At 38.4% G+C, this 22,385-nt stretch overlaps 1 protein-coding gene and 1 pseudogene across 4 annotated transcripts in view; both read right to left on the bottom strand.

Annotated features, from left to right (window-relative positions):
- The window catches only part of MON2 (MON2 homolog, regulator of endosome-to-Golgi trafficking), a 107,705-nt gene extending 100,523 nt beyond the window's left edge, over positions 1-7,182 (bottom strand). For all 4 annotated transcript variants that reach the window (XM_011383841.2, XM_011383842.2, XM_011383843.2 and 1 more), the window contains exon 1: positions 6,641-7,182. In XM_011383841.2, the coding sequence (XP_011382143.1) occupies positions 6,641-6,751 (111 nt within the window). In that variant the 5' untranslated portion in view covers positions 6,752-7,182. The remainder of the gene's footprint in view (positions 1-6,640) is intronic.
- Positions 7,183-21,776: 14,594 nt separating this feature from the next.
- On the bottom strand, positions 21,777-21,895 carry LOC111733275 (annotated as a pseudogene).
- Between the last annotated feature and the right edge of the window lie 490 nt (positions 21,896-22,385).

The raw sequence follows: 22,385 nt of genomic DNA, 5'->3' as shown, positions 1-22,385 counted from the left end.
TTGAAACGTGGAACTATAATAATAGCTGACAAAACAGAAAAAAGGAGAGGTATGTTAGAAATTACAGAGCTGGAAGGAACAGCTAACAATAAAGGAGAGCTGAGGGAGAGTAGAGAGACAAATACGTGATAAATACCATTAACAGCACGTGAGCAGGGGGAAAGGACAAGTTTTAAGGAAAATAATTACAAAAAGTTCTACCTGAAGTATGTGAAAAACATTCTGGTAGATGTGTTCAAAGGACAGCTGGAATCTCAGGTCTAAGCTCAGTAAAGACAGCGGAGTTAGCAAAGTAGATTTAAGAGTCATCAGCATTGTGGTAGGCCAGAAGTAATGGGAGTAGATGACGTGCTAGAGAATGAAGAAGGAAAAAGAAGTCTGAAGAAAGAACCTGGAATACACTTATATGTAAAGAAAAGGAGAAGGAATACTGAGATGGAAGAAATAAGAAAACAGTGTTACAAAAGTCAAAATGAGAGAATTCCAAGATGGAAAGAATGACAAATAGTAAAGATAATGAAGTAAGGCATATGAATGGGAATAATGATTTAAAAAAACAAAACAAGACAAAAACAAAACCAAGTATGTTTTAAAGGCATATGCAGCATGATATAATGCAAAGGAGAGGAGTTAGAGATGGATGCACATGGATTCACGTCCCAGTTCTTCCACTTTCTAGCTTTACTTACTACCTTATGCAAGTTATTGAACCTCTCTGAACCATAGTTTCCTCATATGTAAAACTGAAATGGCTTGTTGCAATAGTCAATAGATGCAAAGTTCCTAGCCTAGTGGAAAGACAATGTTTTACTCAACCTTGAGTTAACATCATAACGTTAAAGGCAGTTTCTCATTCATTTCTGTATTTCCTGCCACGCTTTACAATTAGGAAACTAATAAATTTTTATTAAATTATATTAGTAATAGCAAAATCAAATATTATGTATATCGTTGAAAATAAGCTCTATTTATATAAAAGACAAAAAGGAATATTTCATTTTTGAAATGTCTTCATTTTTGGTTTAAGCCCGGAACAATGTCTTTTATTTCTTCTCTATCACCAAAGCAGCGTTAGTTAGATGATCAATACATTCTTTTTGACTAAAATATGTTTTCATTAATCTTTGCTCTCTATTCATTTTCTACATGAAAGTAAAAATGCAATGGTCAAAAATTTAGTAAAAAATGAACTATTATGTTTTATACTTTAACAATAAATTTCAGTGGCTATGGTACTAACTTCCATAAATATATAAACCATGTCCAGCAGTCTCCAACCTTTTTGGCACCAGGGACCAGTGCTTCTATGAGAATCTAATGCCTGGTGATCTGAGGTGGAGCTGAGGCGGTGATGCTAGTTCTGGGGAGTGGCTGCAAATTCAGAGGAAGCTACGGTTCTTGGTCTGCAGCTCACCTCCTGCTGTGCGGCCTGGTTCCTAACAGGCCACAGACAGGTACCCAAGTGCAACCCAGGGGCTGGGACCCCTGTAGACTAATAGAAAGGCTTTTAAAGAAGTCTCATTGTAAAATGCTCTTAGAATACTGCAATAAGCTAGAAAATTTTTCCTAGAAGTCCTAGTGAAAAAGTTACTGCTTATATTACTCTTGAAGTTAACAATTAAAATAGTTATCAGAAGAAAATGAATTTAATGAGACCTTAGAAATCTAATGCAGTTTTCCTGGAATAAAGTCAACAGCAGCATAAAAAGAAAGAGTCATAAACGAAGGCCACTTGCCTATCTACACAATTATGTAAAACTGCATTACAGAGGAAGGCAAATCTTAACCAGACACTTATAACTCCTTACCATACTTGTCATGTTGTTCTGACTCACGTTTACAAGTTTTAAATAAAGTATGACAGCTAATTTATTTATATAAAACATAAATTTATTCTACTATGCTTGAGGGAAAGAACATGACTGTAGCATGAGCAAACTTCTCTGACCAAAAAACTATAGAACATTATAAAGTACTAAACCAAAATAACTCCTAAGTAGCATGTAAACATTACCCAGCTCTCATTCTTCACTGTCATAAGGTCCTGAAAATGAGATTTCTCTACAAGAAGAGCCAAATGACTTGGGCCTCAGTCCCTACTCAGCTGGTTGAAGGGAGAATCCTGTCATGGTTAAGTAAAAGGCCTCTCTTTCACCATGGATCCCCCTCTCCCGCATCCCCAGCCAGCTATCACTGGACAGTGAGGAACTGTACCACAGGACCTCTGCTTAACTAGGCAAAAATCCCTGCCAACCAACTTCTATGAGTGAGGTCTGAATGGGCAAGAGGAAACTTAAAGTACATGGCTGGGATGACTACTTGCATTTTTTTTTTTATTATTTACACCATTACGGATTGTACTTATTTAAAAAAAAAAAATCCATCCAAAACCCTAATTGTGACCATCTCAACTCGAAAGACCTTCATTCCCTTTGCTCTTCTACCACCCACTCCCTGGACTTCATCATCCTCTAGTGCAGCACTATTTGGCAATCTGAAATCCAATATTTCCACTATAATCCCAATCCCTAGCCTTCTAGGTCTGACTTCCCCAACTACATTGCTCTCTGATTAAATAAATTGGTGCTGCTGGTCCCTTAACCCTTCCATCTTCTTCCAATCAATCAAAATTCTGTTGGATTTCCTTCTTTGGGAATCCAACCTAGAGATCGTGATCCATCATCTCAACCACTTTTCCTGCCATGACTCAAGTGTTTCAAGTTAATTTCTCCTCCAGTTTTCCAAAGTGATCCACTGCTCCTCTCAAACATCCTACCCATCACTTCTTCCATCACTAATTACTCAAAGCAACAAGCTTGTTTCCTATTTCACCAAAAAAAACAGAAGTCAGAGGTCAAAGTGTCCAAAACTTCCTCTCTCCACTATGTCCCTCATTTGAATTCATCACATTCAAATCTATTTTTCTCCTTCACCCTTCTTCTAGCAGAAAAGAATGTGACCCTTCTCAGATTGAAAGCCAGTTCATACACTATGCCCATGAAACTCCAGTTTTCTCAGGGACCTTACTCTAGCAAGTATTCCCATTCTCTCCCATATCCTTAGTCTGCCCAGCTGCTTCTTTCTCTTTAATGCTGTTGTTTACTAAAGTTCCTTCTTTAGCCCCGATACTCACTCTACACACTCTTCCTGGCCTATCTTATCTTCTCCTATAGTTCCTACTATCATGTATAAACTGATACTCCTAAATCTGAAATTCTAAACCTCCCTCTTAAATACTAAACCATCATTTTCAAATACCTACTGGTAACACCTGGATGTCACATATAAATCTTAAACTTAATATATTCATAATTACTCATTTTCCTCACATATTCTTTCTCCTAGTGATCCACTCAGTCTCCCAAGCCAGACCCCAGAGAGGCATCATATATTTCTCTGTCTACATATGCAAAAGGTCACTGTGCCCTGGTAATTTGACCTGGTCTCTTTTTAATCCATACTCTCTTTCACCCATGTCTACCACAATGCAAGTAACTTCCTGTATACCTCTACTGCTACCTCAGTGCAGGCAATCATCACTTTTTAAAATCTTTGCCTCAGTCTTAATCCTAATTGTTCCCACCAATACTGTTATGGTAATGTTACTAAATATGAATTTAATCATATACTCCCTCTCTTAAAGTTTTAACGGCTTCCAGTCACCTTCAGCATGGTATTTATCTTGCGTGGAATACAAACATATGCTTTTTCACCTGCCTAGAATGACCCCACCACCACTACCACCTTCTTCTGTTGGCTACCTTCTACTCGTCCTATAAAGATTCAGCTCAAGAATTACAAACTCTGACCACACTTTGGTGTTCAGTTAGATTCCCGGTACCTGTTTCCCCAGAGTAGTGCCTGCAAATAGGAAATGACCAAAAAGTTTTTATTCATTAAGCACACAAACATAAATTTCAAAGGTTACTGCCCCTGAAGGCCACTGAATATCATTTACATAGAAGTGATTTTACACAGCTTTAATTTTTAAGACAAAAATATTTTTTCACACAAATATTCCAGAAATTAGCTAGTACACTTGTGCTAAAAAAAAAAAAAGGAAGAAAAATTACAGTACTGAAGCATGAAAATTTACATTTAAGGACTAAAAAAAATAAGCAAGGGTAAAAGAGGAAGGACTATTGCTGTTATTATTTAATTACTCCTCTTATAAAATGACAATAAATTATAGCCACTTTAAGAACTATTTAATATTCAAATAGATTTATAAATAAAAACAATATGGAGAAAAATGAAGAAATCCAAAGATAAGAAAATATCAGTATGTAACCCACTATCCTTTATCAATATTCTTTCCTTCTGTTTTCCTAACAGATTTGAGATCTTTAAAAAAAATTAAGCATATCATTAATTTAAATTACATATAGCCAAGCACTGTGGTCAACAAAGTAGAAATTACTAAAACCTTAAAACAAAGACTAAATACAGAATGCCTCAATTCATTGTACCTTGCTTAAAAAGTATTGGGGAAGGAGACATCTAAAACACATATGCAATTAGCACTATACTTTATTAAATTATAAGTAGTTCAGAATGAGTATTTTCAGGTAATATGTTTGAAAATACTGGGAGAGTGTTAACTAGCAAACCAGTATACAGATGGAAAAGCTTTTAGAAAGACTTTGCCTTAGGGTCTACCAAGCATCCCTCCCCCCAAATAAATAAAACTAAAAACATTTCGGTTTCTTAATGAACAAAAGCCAAAATTCAGCATTGCAATTACATTACTAGGAAAAATTTAATTCAACAAAAATATTTCTTTTAAGTCAAGAAATATCCTAAAACATCATCACTATTAGGCTAATTACTTCATTCTTGTTTTAAACTTGTAACATACTCAAAGTCATTTATAAATTCCTAAAGTAAGGTCTTAAACATATTAGAAGTGCCATTGGTTAAAGAGTCAAAGTTCTTACATTCAACAAATTCTTACAGCGTGTGTACTAGACATGAAATTATGTATCACAGATAATCACACCAATTACTTTGGTATTTGTCATTATCTCAAAGACTAGGTGTAGTCACTAAAAATCTGTTCAGTCAATGTTCAAGTAAAAAAGCTGATGAGCTTTATTAAAAGTTTCTAGAAAAAAATTGAGTTCTAGAACTTTGTGAGTTATCTATTTGGAACTCTGAATGCATTTTCCAATAGAAATAATGTAATAAATAACAACTAAATTCCCAAGATAGCCCACAAAAGCCTATAATAAACAGAAATCATAATTTTTAATTACTTATAATAAGTCAGCTCTATAAATTATTGTTAAAATTACAAAATAGGATTTGAAATTTTCTAAATAAGAGCATTTATCTGACAATCGGAACAGTCTATTTTTAAAAAATTATTTGTTATAACTTTTAACAGAAGATGATTAGAGAGAATAATGAAAAACGATATCAAAACAAACTACTGAATATCTGAAATAAAACATATCACAATAGTCATCTTTCCAAAAGTGGCACATCTGGTTTGATTCGTTGGGTAATTTTTGCTTACTTAATTAAATACTAGACAGTATCTGATGAAGACCGATGAAACCAAAGTACTTACAGAAAAGTTAAGGTTCCTTGGAAACCTAAAATCCAAACTTCATTGGGTAAGTTCTAATTACAGAACCTTTATAATAATAAAGGTAAAACATTTAAATAAGCATGAAAATATTTCAAAATTCCTTGGTGAACTTTTATGGCAATTAGTAAATGAAACTGCAGGTATACCAAACTATGTTAAATAGAAATAAAAATAATAGCTTGCACGAAAATATCACTGAAATATCTTATTTCAGAAATAAAAAATTAAACAGCAGCGTTCTTTAAAAGTTTAAGAGAAATAAAATGGCACCTTAAGAGAAAGAGCCAATAGTGACTAAATGCTAAAAATTTCAATTCGGGAAATATTTGGAGAATTTAATTTGTATATATTATTAACTTGAGCCTCTTTAATAATACCCTTTCTGTTCTGAGGACTTTCCCATCATAATCTAATAAATCTACCCTTTAACCTCATTTAACATGCTGAAAGAAAACTAAAGCTCAAAAAGGATAAGATGTATTGCCAGCACAAACTTCCCACTCATAACATAACAAGGATTAACATGGTTACTGTGGGTCTTCAATATGTGTCGTAAGTTAGGTGTCTCTGAATAATTTATTAATACTTTACGGGAATGATACAGAAAGTTGCATGACAACATGACAAGAAGGAAAGCTACTTCCACTGAGTGATATATACTATAAACGTGAAGAGCACAGATTTTATCACAACGATACATATTAGTTTTTAGAAACAAGAAGCAAGCTTTCCAATTCTGGCTTGGCTAGTTTCGAGTTTGAAAAAAGGCCAGAAAAGGCGAGGCCAGGAAAAAAAGGCTAAATAAGCGCACACCGCAAACTTTATTCCTAACTCCAGAAAACAGAGGAGTAGAGAAAATCGAAGCCCTCAGACCTCTCCAAAGGGAACTATAAAAGACGCTTTGGGAACCCAGCGACTCGCAAATTTGGAAAGGTGAAAGCCAAATGAAAATCAGACAGGGTTGGAAGACGGCTGTGAAGGACTGGGTCTAACAGGACCAGCCCGGCACGCTCACCGTGCCTTGTCCCAACGTCGCCCGAAGCTTACCTCCTTGACGGGCGGAAATTTCTTCTTGCATTCCAGGGACAAGGCCCGTAAGTCGCTCTGCATATTCTCCAGCAGCTTCTTCACCGCCTCGGGGCTGTTGGTGCCGGACATGATCCACCAAGCTCGGAGCCAATTTCTAAGCGGCGCAAACGAACTCCGGCACTGTCAGATCCTTGCGGCGACAGGTAGCACCTTCCTGGAGCCTCCTGTCCTTCCGCTGCCCAGCTCTTGGGCTCTGCGGGGACTCTGCCGGGCCTCGGCTGCCTACTCCGAGCGTGCCCGAGCGCCCCCCGCAGCCTCCTCGCAACTCCCCCGGCTCCTCTCCGAGGCGCTCCCCGCAGTCGCCCGGCCCCGCTGGGCCCCGCCGGCTCCAACCGAGGAGCTCACAATGCGGGCAGGTTCCTCCCGCTCCGCGGGGCCCAGCCACACCGGTCGTCACCAGCCAACCTGGCCAGAGCTTCAGCGCCGGCTCCCCAAGACCCCAAGACTCGCGGACGCCATTAGCTGAGTCGCCCACAATTCCGAGCGCGGCGGGGACACGTCAGCCGCACTTCCGGGCACCGTGGCCACCGCCCCCGCCGAGGCCAACCCGGGCCGACGAGCCGCGGGCAGGGCGTGGCCAGGGGGCGTGATCCCGCTCCGAGCAGGTTTGGTCCGGGCGGGGCGCCTTCCCCAGCCCCACTACCAACCCGAGCGGCCTTAGCTGACCGTTCGCCTCCTCAAAATTTGCTTCCTTTTTGGTGACAAGGGTCTGAACGGGGCCCCGGGTACTCCTTGGCATATCTCTTGGCGTATGTTTGTATTAAATTTTATTTCGGTGTAAACAGTTTGTTTCCTCTTCATTTTTGCCCCCTGGAATCTCTGGGTGAGTGGCCACAAATCCACGCCTACCTCCTGTTAATTATTTATCCCCATTGGGCGCCTACGTTGGAATTTCTCCAGAAAGTTGTACAAAGCGTACTATTGGTGCTCTTACTGCGGAGTAATCATTTATTTTTCTAACCTATACAACGAGAGATAAAGCTGCCCTCTGTTTGAGACCCTCCACTGACTTTCTATTTCAGCCAAAGGAAAAGCCAAAATTCTTTGATTTACCTACCGCTTGTTTTCTTCTCTGCTTTATCTCAAGCGCCTAGAACAGTGCTTGGCACGTACTAGATCATTAAATATTTGTTGAATGAATAAATAAATACCCTACTAAAAGCAGTGTTTTCACGCTCAAATTAGTCTCCTATATAAAAGCCTTCATTAGGTCTGAAGTGCCAAATACATGTGAGGCAAAAGTAAACAAAATTCATATGTGCTCCGAAGATCTAGGTTATGGTATGCCTTTGCACGAGACATTTCGCAGCTGCTGAGTAGGAAGCAAAAGTACATAGAAAGGAAGCTTGAACCAGGGTAGAGGTAGGAGATTGAAAAATGAACACCTGCAGACAACTGAGCTGATGACACCTTTACAGGATGGAGACTGAACTATGAGATTTTCAGTGGGTGGCATTGTTTGGCTGTAAAATAAGAACGACTTGCACCACAAGTACTTTGTAAACTAAATAACTTTTTTTCCTTCTGAGAAGAACCAAAGCAAGAATGGATGAAGGTGGCAGATGCGGTGGCAGAATAGGGCACTCCTAGAACAATAATTTAGATCATTTGTGCCTGCTACACAACTGGGAAACTTGACAGTCCCTGTGGAATAAGTTTCATGTATTAAAAGCTGTAAATTTAGCAAAAAAAAAAAAAGCTTAGTTGGAATTTGTGGCAGACATTATTCTTGAGTTCCCAAGGAGCTTTTAAAAATGACTTCTAATAATTGGTGCAGTAATCTAGGATCAAGATCCTGCCTAGTGCCTTTCTCTATGAAGCTAATTTTTCTTTTGAAATTCAATTTTTTTATTATTAGTAAATTTGGAATGAGTGACTCAAAATCATCTTTCTTGGAGTCTTTTACATTATTACACATAGTTGAGGGAATGCAATTGGAATTCATTAATTAAAAAGAATACTTATAATGATTTGAAAAACGAAAATTTTCTTAAGGCTTAAGTATTACCTATATGTAGTATTCTGTAAATTTCTTTTAAAAAGCAAACACAAATAGTTTTCTGCATTGCACAGAAAGACTATACTGCCCCAGAAGCAGTGAGTGCCTTTATGCCAAAACCAAGCAAGTTAGCAGAGGTAAAAATAATTTTTCGTTCTACAGGTTAAGAAATGAGCCAAACTCAAAAGTTAGCATTCTGTAAAACAGAATCATTTCTCTTTTTGTAGCAAAAAAAAATATTCAAATATGTATTATTGTTCTCAAGTACCTCAAGAAGTACTATCAAAATTATAGCACACCAATGTGTGTTGGTATGAGTGTAAAATGGTCTTCTGTGGCTACAAAAATCTGTCTTCATTGAAAATTACATTAATAAACACCTGATAAATTTAATCTTTTAGTACCATAAATAATGCTTTTGCAGCATCATCCAGTAGTAGTTATGCCTCTGGCTCTGATGTCAAAAAGACCTCAGTTTGAATATTAGCCCTGTTAGTTCATATGTAGGTGACTCTAGCAAATTGCATAATCTCTCTAATCTTCAGTTTGCACATCTTTAAAAGAAGAAAATACAAGTGCTTTCCTCATGAAGTAGTTCTAATATCTACATGAGATATTGCAGATAAAGCACAATGCCTGGCACACACTAAGTATTGAGTAAAAATGTTTTAAATAGGTAGAAGAAAAAGGTAACTCTTTGCAATCATCACTCAAGCTATTAACTTCTAAGGAGACTTAATTATCAGCAAATTTTAACCTTCTATTTGAAAACTAGCAAACCCATGTCTTTTTCTGAGCCTTTATTATGAATCTTTTAGAAAATTTATCTATTTAATAATGAGCATGTATTCATGTGTAACAAAACTTGTTTAATATTCTGAAATATGTCTCAGTTCAATGATGAAATATAAATATCACTCAATATACCTTTCTATTTTTTCAATCCCTCATTTTTCACTATCATTCATTTATTCTCCTCTTGGACTTTTCTCTCTTCCACCTACTACTCCTTAGACATTTGTATTTCCTAGAATTCTATTCTCTGCTTTTTTTTCTTATTATTCTCCTTGAGTGATCTTACGCACACCAGTGACTTGAACACTACCAGTCTATTCATACCACCCTGTATAACCTCCATATTGATAAATACCAATAGAATGTTCAGATTAATGGAAATATCATAATAGACATCACTTGAGTTTACTTATCTAAGGGATACAGAAAAAAATGTAGATGCAGTATCAGCTAAGAGATGAAAGTGCAAGCTTCTAAACCTTCCAAATACTCAGACCTTCTGGAATACTTAAATCAGACCTTGTGGAAACTTCATTTCCCCTTCCAATCCTAGCCTTATGTACACAAAGCTAGTCTGGTGCTGTACGTAGCCTTCTCTAGAGACCACCTCACTTAGGCAAGGCAGCTCATCAATCTCATGTTACACAATGCACAACATGATAGCTAAGGTGCAATACAGAGGATATTCAGACTGAACAAATCCTTTATTCTCAAATTCCTTAGGCTAACAAAGCCTGGTCCAAGTAAGTTCCTGAAATTAGGCCTATGGGAATAAAATAAGAAACTGTTGCCAGATATCTCTGAAAATCATGATATCAAGCCCTTATACACAAACTTGTAACTCCAGAGCTCTTATGTGACATCCAGACATGAATATTCCACTACCTTCTGGACATATTTACCTGGAAGTCTCATTGGCACCTAACACTCCTCCCCCAAAAGGAGTTGGTCCTTTTTATACATTACCTTTCTCAATGAAAGGCACCACTATCCAATTTCCCAGACTAGGAACCTAAGAATCGAACTTGACTCTTCTTGCTTCCTCATCCACTACATTTAAGGGAAATCAAATTCTATTCATTCATCTCTTTTTCTCAGTCCTCAGTAGCTTGGTTCAGGCCATCACTGGTTTAAAACAAGTTTCCAAAGTATAATCCTTACCTCTAGTCCATTTTTAATTTATTTTCCACACTGCTTCCAGAGTCCTCTTTCTAAAATGAAAATATGAACCCCTTTTATGATTTTCATATTGAAGTCCAAACTACATGGTGTACTAGTTAGATTCTTTTAGATACTTCAAGCAGTAGAGGTTCAAAGGAATAATGCATGAGAAAATAAGAGGGATAGGAATTTCACAAAGTCCGTCCCTATGGGAATATAGGAAAAGCTCGGCTTCACAGAGCCTAGAATGTAATTTGGGGACTAGAAAGCCCCTTTGGCATCCGTAATTGCTCAATTAATCTGAGCCGTGAATGTATTTGGCTTGCTTCCTTCTCCCTCCTCTAGTGCTTAAGTATTACCAAGGCACATCTCTCTACTCTGTCTCTGCTAAGATTTCTCCTGCCTCTACCAACAAATTGCCTCAATCCTAATTCTCTGTGTACAGAGCTTCTGCTTCCTCCTGTCTTTGACTGTGTCGTGGCCTCTGCTGCTTTTCTTCTTTCTCTATGTCTGTTTGGCTTCCATCTCACTTCTTTACCAACTACATACTTTCTCTTTATGTATCACATCCTAATTTCTAAAGAAAGAGAATCTAAGTAGTTCAGGAAATTGAATATACATAGCATATTCTGATTTTGCTATGCTTTTTACCTCCTAAGTAACTTGAAAGAATACAGATCAACTGTCCTTAGAGCATGAGACACCCCTGATTCAAACAGCCATGGTCAAAGGCAGTTGGTTTATGTGGTCAGGGTAAGGGGTTCACATAGTACAGAACATGGGCATCTATGCTGAAGGAAAAATATCAGAGATCAGTTAGTTGAATGAACTAATAAGAAATTTTATTTGCAAATGTGTTTGGAAATGCTTTCTTACCCACTTTTTATCAGTAACTATATTTTAAGTATTATTTATAAGTTAAAGATTTTTATGTTTGGAGATTAAAATATTTGTTTTAGTCTCTATTATTTTTTCATTTTTATCATTAATTCTCTATCTCTGAATTACTTTTCCTGAAATTAATTCATTTTTATAGTTTTCTTTTTCAAAGAATTTACTTAGTCCAGAAATGATTAGTCTTTAACATCTCTTGGTACATGCTTTCTATGTATTTCTTAAAACATATTCTCAAAGAATCCTTTAAGCTTTAATATTCAGAATTAAAAATTATGACTTAGTGACTAGTCTAAATTACATACTGATGGAACAATATGATGATTTCTTTACAGAATAATGAAATGATTACAAAAGACAAATTAGGAGTCAAGAACTTATAATTTACTGTTTCAAATACTATGCTCCTAGATGTAAGAATAAGTTGCTTGTATCTTGTATGTTTCTTGTGGTTACTCCCCAAAATTATTATTTTTTTAACATTTTCTTTTCTGTCTTAACTGCTTTCAGAACATAAAAATGATTCTTATATGTGATACATCAAAGTCTGGTTCATGTTGTATGGAATGGCACTAACAATGAAATAACAGTGAAGGAACAGGTTTATAGCAAGATAGCCATCTTTACAACAAAACTTCTTTTAGCTGGTCCTTCTCTAACTTATTGTACCAGTCAGCTACTGGAGTGCAAATGGTACAGAAACAAACAATTCTGCTGTGAAGAAGCAGAAGCAACACTCACCCCTGATAGATGTCCTCCACTCCTAACAGCTTGCAGAATGTTTTAACCAGCAAAGGGAGGAGGGGGCAGAGTACAGATTTGCCAGTTTCTTTCTACATTACAGAAGTAGAGATTGAGATACTGCCAATGTCATTCATTACCTCTGCTAGATTGACTCATCCCTGAGACCCTTTTATTCCAGCCTGTACTATTGGAGCAGTGCCCTCTCACCAGGCATACTCTAGCTCAGCAGTTCTCAACTGGGGCAATCCCCCCCGCACCCCTCTTGCACTGGGACATTTGGCAATGTCCAGAGACATTTTAAACTGTCACAACTTGGGGAGGGGATACTAATGGCATCTAATGGGTAGGGTAAGGGGTTCACATAGCACAGAACATGGGCATCTACATTCTAATTGATCTCTGATATGTTTTCTTCAGCATAGATGTCCATGTTCTGACCACAGGGTTTGTGCTAAACATTTTACAATACACAGGGTACCCCTCACCCTGGGCCCTGAAAAAAAAGACGTAGTCAATCCAAAATGTCAATAGTGCAGAGATCAAGAAACCCTGCATCTGGCTTCAGGTTCACTGCTTCATTCTCCTATGTCTGAAACCCTGGTTTGGAACCTGTACGGTACCTCAATTCTCTAAGATTATCCTTATGAATCCAAGACCTATCCTCAGACTGTATTAGTTCCTGAACCCCAGCCTCATGTCATGCCCATCCGCCTGGATCTCAGAATATTGTCTGCTCCTGAGTCCCTATATCTAGGAGCTTTGCCTGCCAACACGGCTGAGTAGGTTCCTCTGACTGGATCTTAAAGTCAGTTATCCATCCTGAATACTAATATCATCTGTCATTTGTTAATCTGTTCTTGGATATCAAATGCCACCTCCCTGTCTAGACTTCTTGCTATGGCCGCCGTTTAATCTTTCTCTTCTGACCGGTTCTTCCCACTTCTCAACCTACTGCTCTTTCACCAAATGGGCACATGTAGTTAGCCCTATCTCAATGCAGTTAACAAATCTATGTCCAGCTGCTTGACTAGACACATCGAAATGTGCTTTAGAGTTAAAAAAACATGTCCCATAAAGCCAATGATAGAGGTAGGAAATCATGTCGTTTTAGCTCAATATTTCCTAACTGGAAAAATCAGGAGAAAAGTGGTCCATACAAAGCAGCATTCAGACTAGGTTTGTCTTAGAAGTTCTCTTAGTCTGAAGAGAAATAACAGTTACTATTTGTGGAGCAACTGTGTGGAAGCCCTATCTTAAACATATTTACTATCTCATTTAATTTAACCTTTTCAAAAAATCCTGTGAATTAAGAATTACTGTTTCTGTTTTACAGAGGAGGAAATTTAGGCTCAAAGAGACTAATTCATTTACTAAAGTTTCTCTAGCTAGCAGAAGCCAGAATTTCATCTCAGGTTTTTTGACTCTAGAACTTGTATTACTACTTCATCTGTATTTCAGAAGTGACGGGTTGTCCCATGAAAAATCTGGTAAACCTTGAGGCCTGTCTCCTCCCTTATCTATTTCCTGAATATCTTATTGATTGGAATCATCTTTTCAGATTGATTTTTTGTTTAGAAAGAAAGCACTTTATTTAGGTTTATCATAAGACTTAATACATTTTCCATATAGTCCATTTAATTGTAACATATGTCCCATTTAATTGTAAGGTTATTTTTATGTCTCCATGCTATACTGTAAGTTCTGCAGTGGAAAGGCCCTTGTATTATTCACAGCTATACTTCTGGTAAAGGCTTCCATAAACATTTGTTAAATGGATTCTTGTCCTCGTAGAGGAACAAAGGTGCTGAGAAGGTTGTCAAGACATGAATTCAAGCAAAGAAAAACAAAATAAGGAAGGGACTAGGATGTACACACTGGGCAATCTGCTCCCACAGAGAAGACTGATACAAACCTGGTAGAAGTGAGGGCTGCCATGTACTTGCCACCATACATCTATTCCCAAACAGCTGCTTCCTCCCCTCAAGAAATATTTGTTGAGTGAGTGAGTGCATGAGTGATTGAGTGAGTAAATAAGTGCTGCTACTAGGATGAGATATCTTTCTTCAAAATTTAAGACCTCACCTGTAAAAATACCTGGCCACTGTAATAACAACTATATGTAGCATATGGTTTGTGCCAGAAGTAAATATCTCATATCTTTGAAATATAACTTGAGTAACAACCAAGAATTTTTTCTGAGATTAATGAAAGAATGTGGATTCTTGACTAAGACTCGGTTATTTTGCATGCAGTAATAGATGACTTTTATTATCTAACTCCCCTCTCCCTCCAACTTCTCCCAATTCTCCCATTTCCAGTCCTCAATCCCCCAGGGCATGTTATCTGCTCTGCAAAAACAGCAGGAGAAAGAAACTTTAAAGACAGGAATTTAATGGGTTTTGGGGGGGTTCCCTTCCCCAACAGTCCCATTTCCCAGTTACCTGCTTTTTAAGCCTGCCTCTACAATTAGCCATACCTACAGTTAAAAGCCCCACATTCAGAATCATCAGTATTGCAACAGGAATAGCAGTGCATTTATTTCTCAACAATTGATATTTTCTTTTTTCCAATGTTTCCATTTTAATGGGAGTACACCCTGGTTCTTTTCAAGACACAAAGCAAGATCTTTGTGGAGTTATAAGGGATTAGAGCTAGAAAAGACATTAGAGATCATCTAACCTGCTTGTTTTACAGAAATGCCCAAGGCCGAAGATGACCCAAGCTAGTCAGTGCTGATGTAAAATGTAAAATTCTTAGAACACTGCTTGCAAATAACTGTTGCTCAAAAAGCATGAGCTCTATGTCTTCTTAGTACTTAGCCAAGTATAGCCAGAGAATATTTTCCCTCACTACATTTAGGCACTGAATATTGCACATTTTCTTTTTAAGACACTTGTGAGCAGCTGGCTTTATTTTTTAAAAAAATTATTGGCAGGGCCAGACATTAGTCAAAATGGTGGAGAACGGAGTTCCACGGACACATCCTTCCACAGAAAAACCAGAACAATGAATAAAACTCTCCAAATCAACTTTGTCAGAACTCTGGAAAATCGTCAAAAGATTTACACCAATCAAGAGAACACTGAATCTAAAAAAAAAGTGACTTAATCCACTGGGAGAGGTTTGTGGTATTTTAATTTAGCCTTGTTCCACCCACTTCCCCAGCATAGCTGTGGGTCTTCTAGACGGCAGTTCATGTGCCTGGCGTGAGTACGAGTGCAGAGAGAGGAGAGTGGACCTTGTTCCCAAAGAATAGTGTTTGTCTGCTAAGATCTGTCTGGGAGTTCCCTGAAGGAACTGACACAACACAATTGCCTTTGTTTTACCTAATTCAGAACTCTCTCTGGGCAGAAAAGCAGCTAAGTGAGGGCATTCTTTGAAAACTGTTGCAAGGCAAAAGAACACACTTAGGACTCTTTCTCTTGAATATAGTCTATATATCTATCTATGTATATTTATACATAAATTATATATTATACTATATTTACTATAAATATATAAAGGTAATTTATATATGTTTAGACCGTGTTTATATCTTCATATACATATGAATACACACACACACATGCACACACACGCACACATTTAAACCCTGAACTGCCAGATCGATTTACAGAGTGGGTGAATGAATTTGATCTTTCACTAGTGGCATATGAGTGTCCAGTATCTCGACCTTCCCACTAACATTTCACATTACTAGACTTCTTGCATTTTGGCAGTCTGATGGTTTTAAAGTCTTATCTCACTGTTTTAATTTGTACTTATCACTTTCTAATGATTGTACATCTCCTTATGCATGTGTTAGATATTTGGGTTTTGTTTCTGTAGATTTGCCTGTGTTTCCACTGGGTTTCCAAGAAATGACTTGGTGATATGTCTCATATATTCCAAGTATCAGCACCTCATCAGCATTAGACAGTATAAATGATTTCTCCTAATTTGCTATATGTTTCTTAACTGTTCACTGGGTCCTTCAGTGAAAACAAATCTTTACTTTTAATAAAGTCAAATTTTACCCAGGTCCTGGAGGTCTTCATCACTTTTCCTCACCATTTCTTCATATTAAGGTGTGTGCTTCCAGTGAGTCCTTTCCTACCTTCAATTTTCTTTAAGCTGCTTAAATTGAAGAGCCATGAGCTTGTATTATGCGAATTTGGTTTTATCAGCCTGTGCATGGATTTCATAAAGAGGAGCATTCTACCAATTAGTGTTGATGTTTTTGAATAGCTCTAAGTTCTGCATAGAGCCCACTAACAAAGCTGGTAACTGAAGTGGATACCATGCAGTCATCAGGATTAGGTCTGCATAATCCTTCCAGATGTTTTCTAATAACATGGTGATATGCCTATAATTAGAGACTGATTTGTCTCTTTATTATCTATGTGCTTGAATCTTTGAAAAGTCAGTTTTAAATGGGAAAGGCTATAGGGATGGAATCTAAGAGTTATTCTTCATTGTCCTTAGCTGTATGAGGGACCGAGGTTTTATTTTGATTTAATTATGAGTATTCATTGGTCTTTTCAAACCATTAGGAGGCTTCTCCAGGACCCACAAGAAATGTGATTAATTGATAAAAAGTCTGAAAGTCCTGGAGAATATGCCTTCAGGCATATTCTGAATTGTATGGAAAATTTCTGTTTTTTCATGGTTCAGAAAAGTCCTTTATTATATCATATAAGGCAGATTGAGACCAATACTTTAAAATTACTTGTTGAGGAGAGGCAACTGAGGTCCTTCAACTTTCCTTCCTTGAAGTCCAAGAACCAGAGAAGTACAGCTAAGGTCCTTAGTAACTATAGGAACCTAGGGAGCCAGCAAAGTAGGAACAGGTTGGGAGAAGGATGGGTAGATACAAGGAGTGTCAGGATATGGACGAAAAGAAGACAAGAAGGAGTTTAGAGTTGCAGATGGATAAGGGGAGGGAAAGGAGGCAGGTATGAGTATGAGTGTCTTTGAGGCTGGAGTGGATGAGGGAGCAATGGTTGAGAATGACAGGTGGATCCTTGAGAGGTTAAAATAGCTTCAAGTAACTTAGATTGAGATTGTTAAATGGCCTGATTAAAGTGAGAAAAACCACAAATTCTTCATTCCAAGAAAAATGAGTAGACCATCATTTAGAGGGGGTTTTGGATACTTAGAATACAAGGGCCTCCTGTAGATGAACCAACTTGGGGGGATACCAAGAACCCCAGAGAGAGGACATTGTAGCTCCAAACTATTCTTTGCGAAATTTTGACATTTTTGAAGATATCAGACTGCATTAGTGCCATAGTGATGAAGCATATAGTCAAGAGGTAGAGTGAGAATCACTCATGGGATTAGGCTAGTATTAAAGTTAAAAAAAAAGAAAAAAGAAAAGAAAGACCTCATAAAAGATCCAGGAGGATTCTCATTCAACAGAAAGAGTCAAGGATTGAATCCTAACTCAAAAAGAACCAAGAAGACTTCCATTCAGGAAAATTCTCACTCAGATAGAAAAGAGCCAGGAAATGTTTCTCTAAGTAGAAAGAGTCAAGGATTAAATGCTCACTCAGAAAGTGCTGAGATGCTGCCATGCAAAATAGTGTAACAGTTCCTCAAAAAATTAAAAATAGAATTACCATCTAACCCAGCAATTCCACTTCTGAGCACATATCCAAAATAATTGAAAGCAGGGTTTCAGAGAGATATTTGTACATTCATATTCATAGCAGCATTATTTATAATAGCCAAGAGGTGGAAGAAACCCAAATGTTCATTGACAGATTAATGGATAAAGAAAATGTGGGCTATACATACAATGGAATATTATTAGCCTTAAAAAAAGATGGAAATTCTGACACCTTCTACAACATGTGTCAAGGATGAACCTTGAGGACATTATGCTAAGTGAAATAAGCCAATCACAAAAGGATAAATATTGTATGATTCCACCTATATGAGGTATCTAGAGTAGTCAAACTCATAGAAATAGAAAGTAGAATGGTAGTTACCAGAGTCTGGCAGGGGAACTGTTGTTTAATTGGTCTTGAGTATCAGTTTCTCCAAGATGAGAAAGTTCTGAAGGTTGGTTGCACAAATATGTGAATATACTTAACACTACTGAACTATCCACTTAAAATGGTTAAGATGGTAAATTTTACATTATGTAATTTTTACCACAATTTCTTTACATTTTTAGAAAGAGCCAAGATAACTTTTGTCCAGGAAGATTCTTGATCAAACAGAAAAGAATCAGGAAGAGCCGCATTCAGTAGAATCAAAGTAATTCCTTACTGTGTTACCACAAATGTCTGGATGACTGAATTAAGAGTTGTGACTTAACACTGTGTGTTATCATGTCCCTCCAAAATTCATATTTTGAAGTCCTAACCCCCAATACATCAGAATGTGACTATAGAGAGATAGGGACTTTAAAGAGGTAATTAAGGTAAGATAAGGTCATATGGTACACCCTAATCCAATAAGACTGGTATCCTTATAAAAAAAGATTTAGACACTGACACAACAGAGGAACAATCATGTGAGGACACAGTGAGGAGGTAACCATCTGTAAGCCTAGTTACAAGCCTCAGGAAAAACCAAACCTGTGGATACCTTGATTTTGAACTTCCCAGCTTCCATAATTGTGAAAAAATAAAGTTTTGTTGTTTAAGCCATCCAGTTCGTGGTATTTTTTTTATGGCAGCTCTAGCAGACTAATACACGATGGATCTCAATTTCCTCAGCCAGGAAGGACATAAAAGATCTGAGAGGCCGGCATGAATATATAGCAAGAATATTTCTTTGAAGTCTTTTGTTCACAGTATTATACTTTTTTTTCTTGTTGATTTGTCTTCTTGGTCCGCACTGCACATTTTTCTTTTTTGCTGAGAGAGATATCAGTTTCCAGCTGAAGAATCTATAATTAATGCTCTGGAAGACTTGTGAATTAGCAGCCAAGCCACCTCTCTTACATTTGCCAGAGCTTGGTAAACTTTTGGTTTTGATGGGTGGGAGGGATGACTATGCTCACTGAAGGATTTGCAAACTGATATCCGATCCTAGTATGCAATCTGGCCTTACATGTAGCTTTGCAATCTGGATTTATATGTAGTTGTTACCATTCATTACTTTAAGACCATCAAGTCTACTCTTCACTGTATAGACTTTTCTGAGAGCTAAGATTTATATAATATAAAAATAAGAGTACTGCGAGAACTTTGTCAATGGAGAAATGAAAACAAACTGACAAAATAACTGTCTACCAAATGCAAACCAAACTGGCAAAGATATTATTCTTTTATGGCAAAATTGCCTTACACCCAATTAGTTGCATGGCAAAATGCTTGCAGCAAAGATGTTTAAAGTGAAATTGCCTAGAACCCCAATTAACAACCCCTCTGTGGATGCCCCCTAACACTATTCTATTTGACAATCTCTTGATAAGAGGTGCCTGGAGAGTCCCATCTTCACTCACTGCTCTGTCCTCTTCTCCCTCATTTTCTCCTTTTCTCATTCCATTCTTACTTCACAATGGCTACCCTGATATCTTGGCTTTCATGTCCATGACCAGCCTTTCTTCTACTACCAGCAGCCCCTCTAAGACTAGCCCCATTTTATCCCATTTTTCCCACTCACGTTGATGGCCTTATCTCCTTTGCTTCGAAGGTATCCCTTGCCATGTAGCTTTGTTCGTTTTCTACTTATCTCTTCCACCAGTTGTCTTACCTTTGCCACTAGAGTCCCCTCTCCTGACTCACCCCGTCTCTCCCTTTTCTCATTCTCAAATATGGGCTTCTCTCACTCACCACAGCATTTGTAGCCTCTGGATCTGAATACTACTCCTCTCTTGCTTTATGTGTACCTCTGGGCACCTCTCCTTACAGCAGAGTGCTTTTTGCCCTAGATTCTACAGTTGTAATGGACTTTCATTTTACCTTCATGGCTTGTCTTTTCCCCTCTCCAGTGAAAGCACACTCAGATTCTTAGCCCCCTTTCCCTTCCCAGACTTCAATTTGTCTCTGAACTACATCTCCTCATCCGAAGGCATCCTCTCTTTATGTTCTCATAGAACATAAATATCTATGAACCTTGACTCAACCCATCAATCCCAGTGATTTATTGGTCTTATTCTCCCCCAATCAGCCATCTTTTCTGCACCATCAGCAGCGGCCTCTACTTTCGCTGTGACTCAATCCGAGTCAATCCTCCATGTTCCATAGAGGTCAGCCCGCCCCCTTTCAGACTCACCAAGGAAGAAAAGCACCCCCCCTGAACTCAGTTTTCATGCCTGGAAGAAGTTGGTGGAGATGGCTTTAGATATTCCTACCACAGTCAAAGCATTCTGGGAAAAAGTTAGGGAAAAGAACTCCATGTTCCTCCACCACAATCAAAAGGCATCCCAAGAGTTAATGAGCCAGAAAACTCAAAGGGAAGGAAAAGAGGAAGTTGTTGTTCTGAGTTTATATAGGATTCAGGAAAGGAAGGACTGATCCTCACCTCAAAGACTGTGGGCTTACTGAAATCCAGGAATATCAGCTGCTTCTTTAGGGAAAAAATGTTACCAAGGAATTTAGGGATTTTGGGGACCAAGGAGACCCTGGAAATAGTCGAGTACAAATAGGCCCTTGCTTCTCAACAACTATCAGGAGACTTTGTAGGAACTAGTGATCTGGGAAATTACCATGTGGTAGATAGGCATCTCTGTGGTTTAGGACTTTCAGTAGGCAAGGAATTTTTCACACTGCTAAACATGTTGATTGCCCAGATTCAGGATAGCCATGCTTTAAAGAGCAGCTTCCTGGTAACCATGGACACCAAGGCTAAGAACCAGCCCAGGCCTGTTTGTGTTGTCCCTGCCTCAGACAGATTGACTTCTGCATCTCTGAGTGTCATCCCAGAGCGGGGCCAGTGGAGATCTGGCAGCTTCCCAGGTGCTTGTTGTTGATAGGGAGGCCAGAGAGAGCAGCCTATGCCTGTGGGAGCATGTTAAACTTTAGGCTTCAAGAAAGAACCAGAAAAAAGAATGCAACCCCAACAACCAAGAGGACACTATGTGCCCCCAAACAGAAGGGCGTGTCAGAGATCAGAAAGGATTGGAGGACCCCCAAGCCAGAGGGAGAAACCAACCTGCCCAAGCCAGTGAATTATCTGAGATTTTGTAAGACCCTACCAGTCCTGCCGCAGAACAGACAGTGTCCTTCCAAAGGAAAATGGGAAAAAAACCATAATATGCTGTTTTTCAGTGAGTTTGGTTCCAGAAAAAAGACAAGAGGCAGGAAAGCCCACTGCAAAAAGTTAAGTCAATACCAGCTTCTGTGCAAAATTCCAAGTTCAGATGAAAGTAGAACTGACATGGGCTTTTGGGATCCTGAAGCTCAAGGGGCACATGTAACGTTGGGAGCTGAATCTTGGAAAGAAATAGTCTTAGACAGAGTTTTCCAGCATTTGAATAAAGTCAGAACAAGGAGGAACTCCAGGTCCAGCTATCGTTTTTTCGTTTTGGTTTGGTTTGGTTTGGTTTGGTTTGTTTGTTTTTAACACCTATAGCACTTGGTTTTCCTAGGTCGTCTCCCACCCAAGTACTAACCAGGCCCAAATCTGCTTAGCTTCTGAGATCAGATGGGATCAGGCATGTTCAGGGTGGCCTAGGCATTGTTTTTAAATGGGAAATCCAGTGTCTACAAGGCCCCTTCCTATCTAGATCAAAAGAAAGAGACCAGTGCCACATATCGTGCAACCACCAAGCAGGCTCTGAGAATGGGAGTGGTTCTAGCAGGGTAAAGGGTGACAAAAACTCTGAGAGTCATCCTTGCAAAACTCAGATTTCAATGATCAAACAAAGGGGTAAAAGGTAAGTTCCCTGGAAACATACAAGAAACCCAACTCTTGAACACAGTTGAGTCTGACTTCTGTTGTAAATGTTGCAAATGCAGAAAGTCAAGAGAGCAAGAGGTCAGAGAGTAAGGTGATATCCTTGGCTTAGTCCTTCAGTGTTGGTTGGACACGTCCCCATAACCTCCACAGCGTTTGAAGGGTGTGCTTCCCTGGGCAGTCCAATATGGTCTTTTGCAAACTTCTTTGGCAAAAACTCAGGGAAGTTAAATAACAAGCCCAAGTTTGCCTAGCTGGTAAGGCCTGATGTCTTGA

The sequence above is a fragment of the Pteropus vampyrus genome, unplaced genomic scaffold, assembly GCF_000151845.1.
Source record: "Pteropus vampyrus isolate Shadow unplaced genomic scaffold, Pvam_2.0 Scaffold545, whole genome shotgun sequence".
Lineage (NCBI taxonomy): Eukaryota > Metazoa > Chordata > Mammalia > Chiroptera > Pteropodidae > Pteropus > Pteropus vampyrus.
Note: the sequence above shows the minus strand (reverse complement) of the source record. Positions and strands in the feature narration are given on the sequence as shown.